Source organism: Stegostoma tigrinum, chromosome 37, assembly GCF_030684315.1.
Source record: "Stegostoma tigrinum isolate sSteTig4 chromosome 37, sSteTig4.hap1, whole genome shotgun sequence".
Classification (NCBI taxonomy): Eukaryota; Metazoa; Chordata; class Chondrichthyes; order Orectolobiformes; family Stegostomatidae; genus Stegostoma; species Stegostoma tigrinum.
Window position 1 is genome coordinate 11948061 of NC_081390.1, and position 15007 is coordinate 11963067.

General features: G+C 46.0%; 1 protein-coding gene across 2 annotated transcripts in view; it reads left to right on the forward strand.

The window, feature by feature from the left end:
• The window catches only part of fuom (fucose mutarotase), a 172826-nt gene that overhangs the window by 151557 nt on the left and 6262 nt on the right, over positions 1–15007 (forward strand). For both annotated transcript variants that reach the window (XM_048563185.2, XM_048563186.2), the window contains one exon: positions 14830–14903. In XM_048563185.2, the coding sequence (XP_048419142.1) occupies positions 14830–14903 (74 nt within the window). The remainder of the gene's footprint in view (positions 1–14829; positions 14904–15007) is intronic.

Genomic DNA, 15007 nt, shown 5'->3' on the forward strand with positions numbered 1-15007 from the left:
CACAGTGCTGAAGCAGGCCTTTCAGCCCACACCAACTCTTGGAAGAGCACCCCATCCACATCCACCCCCTTACTTGATCCCTGTAACCCTGCATCCCCAAAGCTAATTCACCTAGCTTATGCATCCCTAGGATGGACACTATGGGCAATTTAGCACGATCAGTCAACCCTAACCTGCACATCTTTGGCTTGTGAGAGGAAACCAGAGCACCCAGAGGAAACCCACGCAGATACAGGAAGAACGTGCAAACTCCACACAGACAGTCAGGTGAGGGTGGAATTGAAGCCGGGTCCCTGGTGCTGTAAGGCAGCAGTGCTAACCATTGAGCCATTGTGCCATCCCATTCTTACCTGCCCTGTCCTACATGTGACTCCAGATGCAGGACAGTGTGCTTGATTCATAACTTGCATTGGAAAAGACCTAGCAAGGGCGGATTACAATGTACAACAAATGCTGGACATCCCATGAAAGAAGAAAACAGCAAAAGGGTTGGATGGGGATGTGTGTAGCCGTTGCTTCCACCTCTCATTTCAGGCAGAGCAGCTGCAACATTACCCGGGCGGGTGTGAGGTACACAGGTTGGGAAGACCACGCCCCCTAGTGAAACATTGAGACCTTATTTCCCAAATGAATTCTGTGACTGAGGAGTAAACCAAAAGTCATAAATAATCCCCTCACAGTTGAAATGAATCTTGAGCATATCCCGTCGATATTTTTAATAAGCCTATTCATACACATTATGGCATTGCTTTCATTGTTCAGGCCTTTGAGGTTGTTTTGAGGCTGAGGGGTGACTTTATAGACATTTATAAAGTCCTTAGGGGGCATGAATAGGGTAAATAGCCAAGGTCTTTTCCCAGGGCGGGGAATCCAAAACTAAAGGGGGGTGGGTTTAAGGTGGGGGGGAAATATTTAAAAGGGACCGAAGTGCAGACTTTTTCACACAGAAGCTGGCACATGTGTAGAGTGAACTGCCAGATGAGTTGATGGAGAATGGTACAATTACAACATTTAAAGGGAATCTGGATGGGCACACGAATGGGAAGGGTTTAGAGGGATATGGTTCAAATGCTGGTAAATGGGACTAGATTAATTTAGGATGTCTGGTTGGCATAGACCTGTTTCTGTGCTGTAAATCTCTTACGACTCATGGCTGTTTGTTGAGGTTGTATAGTACACTGGTGAGGCCTCTATTGGAGTTCTGTGTGCAGTTCTGGGTGGCCTGTCACAGGCAGGATTCTATTAAAATGGAGAGGGTTGAGAACAGATTTAAAGATGATGCTGGGAATGGAGGTTTGAGTTCTAAAAGTAGACCGGAAAGACTGGGACTAATTTTGCTGGAGGTTGAGGGTGGACCTTCGGGAGGCTTTTAAAATCATGAAGGGCATAGATAAGATGGATGACAAGGGTCTTTTCCCTGGGTTGGGGAGTTCAAAACTAGGGGGCGTATTTTTAAGGTGAGAGGAAAAAGATTTACGAAAGGACACAAGCGGCAACTTTTTTACACAGAGAGTGGTTTGTGTGGAATGAACTGCCAGAGAAAGTGGCGGAAGCAGGTACAGTTAACAAGGTTTAAAGTCAATTGGATAAATTCATGAATAGGAAGGATTTGGAGGGATATGGGCCAAGCACATGCAGGTCAGACTAGTTTAATTTGGGATTATGATTGGTGTGGACTGGTTAGACTGTTTGGTCTGTTTCCATACTATGTAACTCTATGAGGCACCTTCAGAGAAGATGGGGTTTAAACCCAGGGCTCCTACCTCAGAGGTAGGGGCGCTGTCACTACACCACTTGAACCCCTCTATACTGTGCCCAAATAGTTAATTGATCATTTGACTTCTTTCCAATACCTTTTTGATCTCCACTAGATTAGCATCTGAACGCAGCACCATTTTTCATTAGAAAACAGCTACAGTGATAACAATTGATGGAAATGAGCAGATTGGCTTTTCTGAAAGAGAAAAAAATTTTCTCTAAAATTATGCGTGGGGAAACCGTGCACTTTGTGTGTCTTTAGTTTCCGGTGCCGGAATCCTATTGTGCTGTCTTGGGAGAACAATGAAAGAAAAGGTGAATTCCTCTGGTGCCCGTGAATCATTTATCTCTCACAGTTTCTAAAAGGAATGATGCTGGTGTGATGCCGGCCACATTTTGATGTGTGAGTGAGTTACAAGAATCATAAACAGATGTTGCCATTCATTGTAGGTTGCTGGGGAGGAGGTTGTGGAGATATAGGAGAATGAAGCAGGACTCATGGGGAAGCTCAGACTGAACTGGTGTGACACTGTGAGACTTTAAAGTGCAGGCATATGTGTTTCTTGGTGATGCTGGTGGGTAGAAAATAAGATATTAACATGTTTTCTTTAGGGACATGGGATACATTTCTTGGTTACAGTATACGTGGGGGAGGAAATGATTAATCTGTTTCTTGTATTCACAGCACAATTTTTTAGCAGCACTAGTGAGATAGAGTTAACATTAAGCAGATACAGCAGGGATCCATGGCTATGAATTTCTACTGTTTTGTCCTGGGATTCTTTTCAATGAATTAAACAAAATTCAGGGTGATGATTAAAGTATACATTACCATTGAAGATGAAACAACCAAAAGAATGGGAAAGCACATTTGGAAGGAACAGTGTCACAAAATGATTGAGCAAACAAGTGACAATTGTACTTCCCATATATTGCAGGAGCATTTTATCCGAAGTCAACTCAGAAGTGCAGCGATGGTGTTCAGCTTTGAAAAGAGCTGCGTGCAACATCTCATGGCTTGTGTGCTGTGGATTTCCCCCTTACCTGACACTAAATCAGGAACCAAGTCAATGGGATCCCAGGGCATCCTGCATCAGTGATGTCATCAAGCAATCAATCGCGGTGAAATGCTGCCACGGCAAGCCAGCAAGTCAAAACTGCTGATTATCCTTTACTTTTCAGTGTCATTTTACAGTGAGATAAATGAAGATTTGGATCATATACATGAGATTAAGGTCAAGGCTGAAACAAATAAATTATTAGACTTTAAAAATGTAGAATATTTCACAAGAATGAAGAAATCAGACACAAGTGGTGCGAGACCAATGTCGCCTTCTCTTGAGATAGCCCTCCAGTCGAGGTTATCTGCCAGGCGTGCAGTTCAGAGGTCACTGGTGGACCTTCCAATGGATCAGGGAAGTCACCCCCATCAATCTCTAGCTAGAAGGGTCTAGACCCGAAACATCAGCCTTCCTGCTCCTCTGATGCTGTTTGGCCTGCTGCGTTCATCCAGCTCTACACCTTGTTATCTCATGAGATTGGCAGCCCTTTTGCTCAGCTTTGCCTCCAGGGAAGTCGTGGCTGCAGCAGGAAAGACATCCACCCAAACCCCAGATCTTTGTTGGATCCCTAAGGAGATAGCAAGAGGGGTTGCGCAGGGTGATGTTGGGAGGATAAGTTACCAGAGTGGACGTTGGAAGACAGGGGTGTCTGCAATTGCTACAAACCTGGCTCAATAAGTGCCCTTCCCAACACCGTGCACATCGTGACGGAGAGCATACTATACCGTGCTTCGATTCCAAATGGCCATGTGACCTTAGTTCAGTTGCTATTCAAAAGGAATGTCTGATTTGATTGTAACTTTTAATTTTGGAGGCAAAAAAAACTACAAATTGCTGTGAACGTGGCGAATGCTGCTGAAGAAATGAAATTGCTTCAACAGGGCCAGAGAGCAGAGGTAAAAATGCAGACAGCATTCATTTTAGTAAGTATTTGAAAAATGGAATAGTAGGCCATCTCGCTAGGAGAGGTGTAAACGTAATGGTAAAAAGAACTGATGTCAGTGGGGAACTAAGAATTTTTCTGTCAGAGGAGTGCTTTACCGGGCCGTTGGGTAAGCTAAAGATATAAGAGGTGGAAATGAAACTTGCCACAAAATTCAAAGCTGAGCAGAAATTCAATTCCTTGGTCAGTTCATGTTAAAATTTGTGTAATGGAAACTAGGCAGTGGTGCCACTTGCCTTATTATTTCAAAGTAATAGAAAAAACAGATTGAACAGTTCCATTATAGGAGACTTGATGATTGAATCATGAGAGCAGCACCAGGCACTTTGATGTATTTGCCAAAAGCAGCAATTAGATGGACATATTGGCGATGGTGAAGGATACAGAAGATTAGACATGAGTTCAGAGGAAAGAATTAACTCTCATACAATTATCATGATAACCGATTGTGATAAACTGGTGTCAGAGTGCTCAGGATTTGCATTTAACTTTGATAACTAGTGAAAGCCCAGTTGAAATGAAATATAAATTATTCAAAGACCTGGAAAAGCTAAAGGCCTGTACGTGAGCTGCTTGCAGTGGGTCACTCTAATTTTGCCAAACAGGTTGGATTCTGCTCTGAAAGCAAGATTGCATTGAATTAATAAGAACCCTCACCCGTCCCAGTCCAATTGGAATCTGAATGGCATGGATAGAGAACTGTCAACAGGGTTTTGTGAAGAAGCTTAAGTCATTGGTTTACTATTCACAGAGAATGGAGATGGTTTAACTAGCTGCCCCGAATTGAAAGTGGGAAATGACTTGTGTTTTGATGGGTTGTCTCCATGTAATCAGCCCAGACTTCTTGTCCAAGGTGTCTGTCTTCCTGTGACTGAAGACAGCTCAATTCCACAAGTTTGAGGAAAAGTATATGAATGATTTAGATGAGGACAATATTATATTATCTTTAGATATGCAGATGACTCAAAGGTGGATAGGATGGTGATCTGTGAGAAGGATGCAACAATTTGGATAAGTGAATGAGCAAACGGATTGCAGATGAAGTATAATGTGGATAATTGTGAGGTTATCCACTTTGGTTATCTGAATGGGAGATCTAGGTGTCCTTGTAAACCAGTCATAGAATCCCTACAATGTGGAAGCAGGACATTTGGCCCACACCAACTGTCTAAACAGTATCCCACCCAGACCCATTCCCCTATCCTATCTGTGTATTTCACATAGCTAATCCAACTAGACATACATCGTGGACAATTTAGTATGGCCAATCCACTTAGTCTACACATCTTTGGATTGTGGGAGGAGACTGGAGCACCTGGAGGAAACCCACACATATACAGGAAGAATGTGCAAACTCCACACAGGCAGTCACCTTCAAGGGTGAATTTGAACCCAGGTCCCAAGTGCTGTGAAGCAGTGGTGCTAATCACTGAGCCACTGTGCTGCCTGCTGAAAGTAAGCATGCAGGTGCAGCAGGCAGTGAAGAGGATAAATGGCATGTTGGCCTTCAGAGAGCCGTAGAGTCATGGAGCGTGGAAACAGACCCTTTGGTCCAACTCATCCATGTCAACCAAGTTTCGCAAAGTGAAGTAGTCCCACTTGTCTGTGTTTAGCCCATGTCCGTCTAAACCTTTCCTATTCATGTATATATCCAAAATGTCTTTTAAATGTTGTAACTGTACCAGCATCCACACCTTCTTCTGGAAGTCCAGTCCACAGATGAGCTCTGTTTTAAAATGTTGCCTCTCATGCCCCTTTTAAATCTTTCCCCTGTCGCATTAAAAATATGCCCCCGGGTTTTGAACTACCTTCACCCTAGGGAAAAGACCTTTGTGGTTCACTGTATCCATGCCCCTCATGATTTTATAAATCTCTATAAGGTCACTCCTCAACCTCCTCCACTATAGTGGCAAAAGTCCCAGTCTATCCAGCCTATCTTTATTATTTAAACCGTCCATTCCCAGCAACATCCATGTAAATCATTTGTGAATCCTCTCCAATTTAATAATATCCTTCCGATAACAGGGTGACTGGAAGTGTATGCAGTATTCCAAGAGTGGCCTCACCAACAGCCTGTACAGCCTCAACATGGCATCCCAATTTCAATACTCAGAGGTCTGAGCAAGGAAGGCAGACTTTAAGGTTTAGCTTCCTTAACCACCCTGTATACCTGTGGCTCAACTTTCAAAGAATTATGCACCTGAACCCCTCGGTCTCTCTGTTCGACAATGCTACCAGTGTCCTACTGTTAACTGTCTAAGTCCTGCCATTGTGCATTTTACCAAAATACAACAGCTTGCATTTATCAAAATTAAACTCCATCTGTTACTCCTCTGTGTATTTGCCCAATTGATGGGATTCCTTTGTAATTTTAGATAACCTTTTTCACTGTCCACAATGCCAGCAATTTTGGTGTCATCCACAAACTTACTAACCCATGCCTCCTAAATTCTCATCCAAACCGTCTATATAAATGACAAACAACAGTGGACTCAGTACTGATCCGTTTGGAACATTGCTAGTCACAGTCCTCCAGTCTGAAAAGCAAGCCTCCCACCACCTCCCTCTATCTCATGCCGTTAAGCCAATTTTGTATCTAATTGGCAAACTCTCCCTGAATCCCATGTGACCTGCCTTTACTGATCAGTGTACCAGGCAGAACTTTGTCAAAGTCTTTACTAAAGTCCATTTAGACAACATCCGTTGCTCTGCCCTCACCAATTTTATGTGAGCGGATTCACGTACAGGAGCCAGAATATCTTGCTGAAAGCGTGCAAGTCTTTAGTGAGACCATACCTGGAGTAGTGTGCAGTTTTGGTCTCCTTATCTGAAGAAGGATGTTCTGACAATGGAGGAAGTGCAAAGAAGGTTTACGAGACTGAATCATGGGATGACAGGTTGGTGTATGAAGAGAGATTGGATTAGTTAGGACTGTAGCCACTGGATTTTAGAAGATTGGGGGTGGGTTGGGATCTCAAAGAAACATAAAATTCTAACAGGACAAGACACAGTAAGTGCAGGACAGTCCAAAATCAGGGTCACAGTCTAGGTATGTGGAATAGGCCATTTAGGTCTAAAATAAGGAGAAATTTTTCCACCCTGAGGGTGGTGAGCCTGTCGAAGTCTCTGCCCCAGACAGCAGTTGAGGCCAAAACAGTGAATGTTTTCAAGAAGGATTTAGATATAGTTCTTCAGGTTAACGGGATCAAAGGGTATCGAGCGAAAGTGAGAACAGGGCACTGAGGAGGATGATCAGTCATGATCATATTGAATGGCTGAACACGCTCGAAGGGCCAAATGGCCTACCCATGCTGCTATTTTGTTTGATTCTAAAAGAAAAAGGAGGAACCCAGTGAGAATCTCAAAGGTATTTCTAAACAATTTAAATGAAAATTGAAAAATAAACATTTGCGGTCAAGCTTGATAACTTGACAGTTATCTATAAAGTAGAGGAGCTTTCATTGTTAGATGGAAATACTGGATGATTTTGCATATTTAACAAGGAAAGGTGAATCGCGATAAGTCAGAGAAAGTGTATTTTGGATGAATGAAGCAATAGTATTAAACCATAGAGCAACAAATCAACTAAATAAATCAACTGATAATGGGAACTGCAGATGCTGGAGAATCCAAGATAATAAAATGTGAGGCTGGATGAACACAGCAGGCCCAGCAGCATCTCAGGAGCACAAAAGCTGACGTTTCGGGGTCTCGGCAGAATGAAGCAGAATTCATATGGCAAACTGAAATGGCAATATTCTCAAGAGCAATATATTTTGTGATAATTTCATCAATCTGCAAAAGGCAGAAAGTTATTCAGCTTTTGTATTGCACAAAGTGACTTATTGCTGTCTTGTGGTGGAAAGGGGAACTCAGAAGGTGCTGAGGGATTTTGAATCGTGTGGGTTAATACTGTTAAAGGTGGCAGCTGTAGCTCCTAGTGGTTGGATTTGTGGGTTTCTCTGTTTTTCTTTGTTATGGATGTACGACTAAAGTCATAATACTCACTGATTTGTCTGCTCCAACAACAGTACACAGTTTGCTGCTTGTAAAGATGGTGAAGAAACTCCCATGTTGGATGTCACATTATAGTTTATAGCACAGTCATTCTAAACATATGATCAGGAGCAGGCATAGGCCATTTTGCCCCTCAAGCCTGTTTTGCCTCTTTTATCCTGTAGCCATTGTCATGTCTTTTCAGCTGGTGAAGTAGAACTAGAATTTTTAAGGGTACAATCAAATCCATAAATAAAAGCAATGCCATTTTAAATTTGAAACTGAAGTCAGTTTTAGTAAAGGTGTTGAGCTGGATGACCCCAGCAGGCCAGGCAGCGTCAGAGGAGCTGGAAAGCTGACGTTTCGGGCCTAGTCTAAGCCCGAAATGTCAGTCTTCCTGCTCCTCTGACACTGCTTGGCCTGCTGTGTTCATCCAGCTCTACACCTTGTTATCTTAGATTCTCCAGCATCTGCAGTTCCTACTATCTCGGTTTTAGTATGCCCCACTATAAACACACCACAGGTACCCTGTAAATAGTACATTTACATATCAAATAATGTGGTGCAAATCTACTTAGAGGCTAGCTGAAGAAATCTGCACCCAATCAAAAGCATAAGATCATTTGAAGGATGAACATGAGTCATAGTTTGGGAACACCAGAATCTGAAGGAGTATTGGGAATTAGATTGGAGAAAAACTTGGAATGTGTTCAAGTGGAGCATTTTTAACGGAAAAGACATGTTAGCCCAGATGTCAGATTATTGTATAATTTAATCAAGTAGCTAATCAGTAATGCTTACTCAGATTTACACAACTTCTGTCATCAATAATTTCCAGTCTACTGATATCTAGGCAACAGAACTGCAATCCCAAAGATATAACGAGTTGTGAACGAAAACAGAAATTGCTGGAAATGCTCAGTAGGCCTGGCAGCATATTTGGAGAGAAATCAGAGACAATAGACAATAGGTGCTGGAGTAGGCCATTCGGCCCTTCGAGCCAGCTTGTATACTCTTGAGTTTAGAAGGATGAGAGGGGATCTGATTGCACCACCATTCATTATGATCATGGCTGATCATCCACAATCAGTGTCCTGTTCCTGCCTTATCCCCATAACCCTTGATTCCACTATCTTTAAGAGCTCTATCTATCTCTTTCTTGAAAGCATCCAGAGAGTTGGCCTCCACTGCCTTCTGGGGCAGAGCATTCCATATATCCACCACTCTCTGGGTGAAGAAGTTTTTCCTCAACTCTGTTCTAAATGGCCTACCCCTTATTTTTAAACTGTGTCCTCTGGTCCTGGACTCACCCATCAGCGGAAATATGCTTCCTGCCTCCACAGTGTCCAATCCCTTAATAATCTTATACGTCTCAATCAGATCCCCTCTCATCCTTCTAAACTCAAGAGTATACAAGCCCCGTCGCTCCAATCTTTCAACATATGATAGTCCCGCCATTCCGGGAATTGACCTTCGTATCCAGTGACCCTTCCTCAGTTCTGAACTGAAACTGGGCCCAAAGCATTAACTTTGATTTCTCTCCACAGATGCTGCCAGACTTGCTGAGCTTTTCCAGAAATTGCTGTTTTTGTTTCTGATTTACAGCATCCGCAGTTCTTTCAGCCTTTAAAAGGTTGTGAATCCTTGGAATTCTCATCCCAATGGGCTGATGATGCCCCATCATTTAATATATTTAAGGCTGTAATAGGCAGTTTGGGAACCAAGGGATATGGAGAGTGGATGGAAAGGTTGGGGTGAGGCCAAAAATTTTCATGATCATGGTGAAGGGCAGAGCAAGCTCAAGGTGCCATATAGCCAACCGTTATATCTTAGATTAACTGCAATAAAACCATCTGATCAAAGATTGTCAGATAATAAAATGTGAGGCTGGATGAACACAGCAGGCCAAGCAGCATCTCAGGAGCACAAAAGCTGACGTTTCGGGCCTAGACCCTTCATCAGAGAGGGGGATGGGGGGAGGGAACTGGAATAAATAGGGAGAGAGGGGGAGGCGGACCGAAGTTGGAGAGTAAAGAAGATAGGTGGAGAGGGTGTAGGTGGGGAGGTAGGGAGGGGATAGGTCAGTCCAGGGAAGACGGACAGGTCAAGGAGGTGGGATGAGGTTAGTAGGTAGCTGGGGGTGCGGCTTGGGGTGGGAGGAAGGGATGGGTGAGAGGAAGAACCGGTTCGGGAGGCAGAGACAGGTTGGACTGGTTTTGGGATGCAGTGGGTGGGGGGGAAGAGCTGGGCTGGTTGTGTGGTGCAGTGGGGGGAGGGGATGAACTGGGCTGGTTGAGGGATGCAGTGGGGGAAGGGGAGATTTTGAAACTGGTGAAGTCCACATTGATACCATATGGCTGCAGGGTTCCCAGGCGGAATATGAGTTGCTGTTCCTGCAACCTTCGGGTGGCATCATTGTGGCAGTGCAGGAGGCCCATGATGGACATGTCATCAAGAGAATGGGAGGGGGAGTGGAAATGGTTTGCGACTGGGAGGTGCAGTTGTTTGTTGCGAACTGAGCGGAGGTGTTCTGCAAAGCGGTCCCCAAGCCTCCGCTTGGTTTCCCCAATGTAGAGAAAGCCGCACCGGGTACAGTGGATGCAGTATACCACATTGGCAGATGTGCAGGTGAACCTCTGCTTAATGTGGAATGTCATCTTGGGGCCTGGGATGGGGGTGAGGGAGGAGGTGTGGGGACAAGTGTAGCATTTCCTGCGGTTGCAGGGGAAGGTGCCGGGTGTGGTGGGGTTGGAGGGCAGTGTGGAGCGAACAAGGGAGTCACGGAGAGAGTGGTCTCTCCGGAAAGCAGACAGGGGTGGGGATGGAAAAATGTCTTGGGTGGTGGGGTCGGATTGTAAATGGCGGAAGTGTCGGAGGATAATGCGTTGTATCCGGAGGTTGGTAGGGTGGTGTGTGAGAACGAGGGGGATCCTCTTGGGGCGGTTGTGGCGGGGGCGGGGTGTGAGGGATGTGTCGCGGGAAATGCGGGAGACGCGGTCAAGGGCGTTCTCAATCACCGTGGGGGGGAAGTTGCGGTCCTTAAAGAACTTGGACATCTGGGATGTGCGGGAGTGGAATGTCTTATCGTGGGAGCAGATGCGGCGGAGGCGGAGGAATTGGGAATAGGGGATGGAATTTTTGCAGGAGGGTGGGTGGGAGGAGGTGTATTCTAGGTAGCTGTGGGAGTCGGTGGGCTTGTAATGGACATCAGTTACAAGCTGATTGCCTGAGATGGAGACTGAGAGGTCCAGGAAGGTGAGGGATGTGCTGGAGATGGCCCAGGTGAACTGAAGGTTGGGGTGGAAGGTGTTGGTGAAGTGGATGAACTGTTCGAGCTCCTCTGGGGAGCAAGAGGCGGCGCCGATACAGTCATCAATGTACCGGAGGAAGAGGTGGGGTTTGGGGCCTGTGTAGGTGCGGAAGATGGACTGTTCCACGTAACCTACAAAGAGGCAGGCATAGCTGGGGCCCATGCGGGTGCCCATGGCCACCCCCTTAGTCTGTAGGAAGTGGGAGGAGTCAAAAGAGAAGTTGTTGAGTGTGAGGACGAGTTCCGCTAGGCGGATGAGAGTGTCGGTGGAGGGGGCCTGGTCGGGCCTGCGGGACAGGAAGAAGCGGAGGGCCTTGAGGCCATCTCCATGCGGAATGCAGGTGTACAGGGACTGGACGTCCATGGTGAATATGAGGTGTTGGGGGCCAGGGAATTGGAAGTCCTGGAGGAGGTGGAGGGCGTGGGTGGTGTCACGGACATAGGTGGGGAGTTCCTGGACCAAAGGGGAGAAAATGGAGTCCAGATAGGGACCTATCTGGACTCCATTTTCTCCCCTTTGGTCCAGGAACTCCCCACCTATGTCCGTGACACCACCCACGCCCTCCACCTCCTCCAGGACTTCCAATTCCCTGGCCCCCAACACCTCATATTCACCATGGACGTCCAGTCCCTGTACACCTGCATTCCGCATGGAGATGGCCTCAAGGTCCTCCGCTTCTTCCTGTCCCGCAGGCCCGACCAGGCCCCCTCCACCGACACTCTCGTCCGCCTAGCGGAACTCGTCCTCACACTCAACAACTTCTCTTTTGACTCCTCCCACTTCCTACAGACTAAGGGGGTGGCCATGGGCACCCGCATGGGCCCCAGCTATGCCTGCCTCTTTGTAGGTTACGTGGAACAGTCCATCTTCCGCACCTACACAGGCCCCAAACCCCACCTCTTCCTCCGGTACATTGATGACTATATCGGCGCCGCCTCTTGCTCCCCAGAGGAGCTCGAACAGTTCATCCACTTCACCAACATCTTCCACCCCAACCTTCAGTTCACCTGGGCCATCTCCAGCACATCCCTCACCTTCCTGGACCTCTCAGTCTCCATCTCAGGCAATCAGCTTGTAACTGATGTCCATTACAAGCCCACCGACTCCCACAGCTACCTAGAATACACCTCCTCCCACCCACCCTCCTGCAAAAATTCCATCCCCTATTCCCAATTCCTCCGCCTCCGCCGCATCTGCTCCCACGATAAGACATTCCACTCCCGCACATCCCAGATGTCCAAGTTCTTTAAGGACCGCAACTTCCCCCCCACGGTGATTGAGAACGCCCTTGACCGCGTCTCCCGCATTTCCTGCGACACATCCCTCACACCCCGCCCCCGCCACAACCGCCCCAAGAGGATCCCCCTCGTTCTCACACACCACCCTACCAACCTCCGGATACAACGCATTATCCTCCGACACTTCCGCCATTTACAATCCGACCCCACCACCCAAGACATTTTTCCATCCCCACCCCTGTCTGCTTTCCGGAGAGACCACTCTCTCCGTGACTCCCTTGTTCGCTCCACACTGCCCTCCAACCCCACCACACCCGGCACCTTCCCCTGCAACCGCAGGAAATGCTACACTTGTCCCCACACCTCCTCCCTCACCCCCATCCCAGGCCCCAAGATGACATTCCACATTAAGCAGAGGTTCACCTGCACATCTGCCAATGTGGTATACTGCATCCACTGTACCCGGTGCGGCTTTCTCTACATTGGGGAAACCAAGCGGAGGCTTGGGGACCGCTTTGCAGAACACCTCCGCTCAGTTCGCAACAAACAACTGCACCTCCCAGTCGCAAACCATTTCCACTCCCCCTCCCATTCTCTTGATGACATGTCCATCATGGGCCTCCTGCACTGCCACAATGATGCCACCCGAAGGTTGCAGGAACAGCAACTCATATTCCGCCTGGGAACCCTGCAGCCATATGGTATCAATGTGGACTTCACCAGTTTCAAAATCTCCCCTTCCCCCACTGCATCCCTCAACCAGCCCAGTTCATCCCCTCCCCCCACTGCACCACACAACCAGCCCAGCTCTTCCCCCCCACCCACTGCATCCCAAAACCAGTCCAACCTGTCTCTGCCTCCCGAACCGGTTCTTCCTCTCACCCATCCCTTCCTCCCACCCCAAGCCGCACCCCCAGCTACCTACTAACCTCATCCCACCTCCTTGACCTGTCCGTCTTCCCTGGACTGACCTATCCCCTCCCTACCTCCCCACCTACACCCTCTCCACCTATCTTCTTTACTCTCCATCTTCGGTCCGCCTCCCCCTCTCTCCCTATTTATTCCAGTTCCCTCCCCCCATCCCCCTCTCTGATGAAGGGTCTAGGCCCGAAACGTCAGCTTTTGTGCTCCTGAGATGCTGCTTGGCCTGCTGTGTTCATCCAGCCTCACATTTTATTATCTTGGAATCTCCAGCATCTGCAGTTCCCATTATCTCTGATCAAAGATTGTCGTAGTGTTCAACGCAAGAATTCCCCCTAGCATAAATGTTCATCAAAGGCACATAAACACGAGCAGAAACTCAAATCTGTGGGAAAGCAATCATAGCAACAAAACAACAGGACACTATTGAAACCACCAGGTAGATTTCCAAATCAGGAACCGGGCGCAGAAGTAGCTACCTGTTAGAATTCATTTACAATCCATCATAAGTTTTATTCACAGTTGGCAAATTGGAAAGCTGCATCCATTTTGACTTTGGAATCTGTAAGGATACATTTCTCAACAATGGGAAAAGGATTTTAAGCAGCCATTTTCGATATATAATGCTCCTTTGAGGGCAAGCATCAGATTTTGCAGATCTTTTATAATATTCTGTCGTTTTCTCTGAGGTAAATGAATAAGTACACTAAGGCAATAAATTAGTTCCAGGGCTTTATTTAAGCACGAATAGTAACCAAATTATGGAACAATTTGCCATTATGATTCATACAATAATCTGAATCTGGTCGATATGTAATGTCTTTGTCATCATCGCACCAACACGTTAGATTTCTTTTGCACTTTAATGTAATAAAACATTCTAAGATAAGTCACAGGAACATTATTGAACAAAAATATATACAGTGGAGACAGTGTAACAAGATCACATTATATAAGTAGATGTTCTATTTCACTGCCAGTGGTTTTCCTCTATAAGACTTGACTGAGTAGGGTTTGTAGATCTCTCCCAGGAGAGAGGATGGAGACAGTGAATCTATGAGGTAGCTCATACTACAGGATGAATAATGGGGAGGATTCATCGTAAAATGTTCCTGTGTTAGATTTGTGTTTTGACATAAGTAACGGCCCCAGTTGAGAGTGGAGACAGTGAATGTTTAAGAAGGTGGAAGGATCCATTGGTATATTTCATGACCCAAAGAGTTTTACAGCCCCGAAAGAGGGGCTCATGTGGTGCAGTTGTAGAGTCCTTACCTATGGGTTCAAATCCCACTGCACCCATGTGTAATAACATGTCTGAACAAGATGTTTAGAAAATACCTGCAGCCACTGAAGTACTTTTAAAGTTGTTATGAAGGCTTCCACAATGGAGAAAAAAGGTGTGAAATTCATGTGAAATAAATACTTCATTCATTATTTACTTCCCGTGGTTTTCCATGGTGAAAAGAAATGAGCTCTTTTCTAAAAAAAATGTCATTGCATTTGAAGTGGGTGGCACCAATAACAAGTGCAAGGTCCTATGTATTCTCCTGCCATTGTATCTTTTATGCACAATAGTTTTATCAGTGTTATTACATTTTCAGAAGCCCCTCGAAAAGATTGAACGATTTGCATTTTACGAACGCACAAAGGCATCTTTTGCTGTGGTTGCTACAGGGTATGTTTCTCTATAATGTTGGAACTCAATGTTTTTGCCTCATTTTATTTTGCATGCAGTAGATGTTGACAATATGAATTCACCTTCTGAAGTCTCGCAAAATC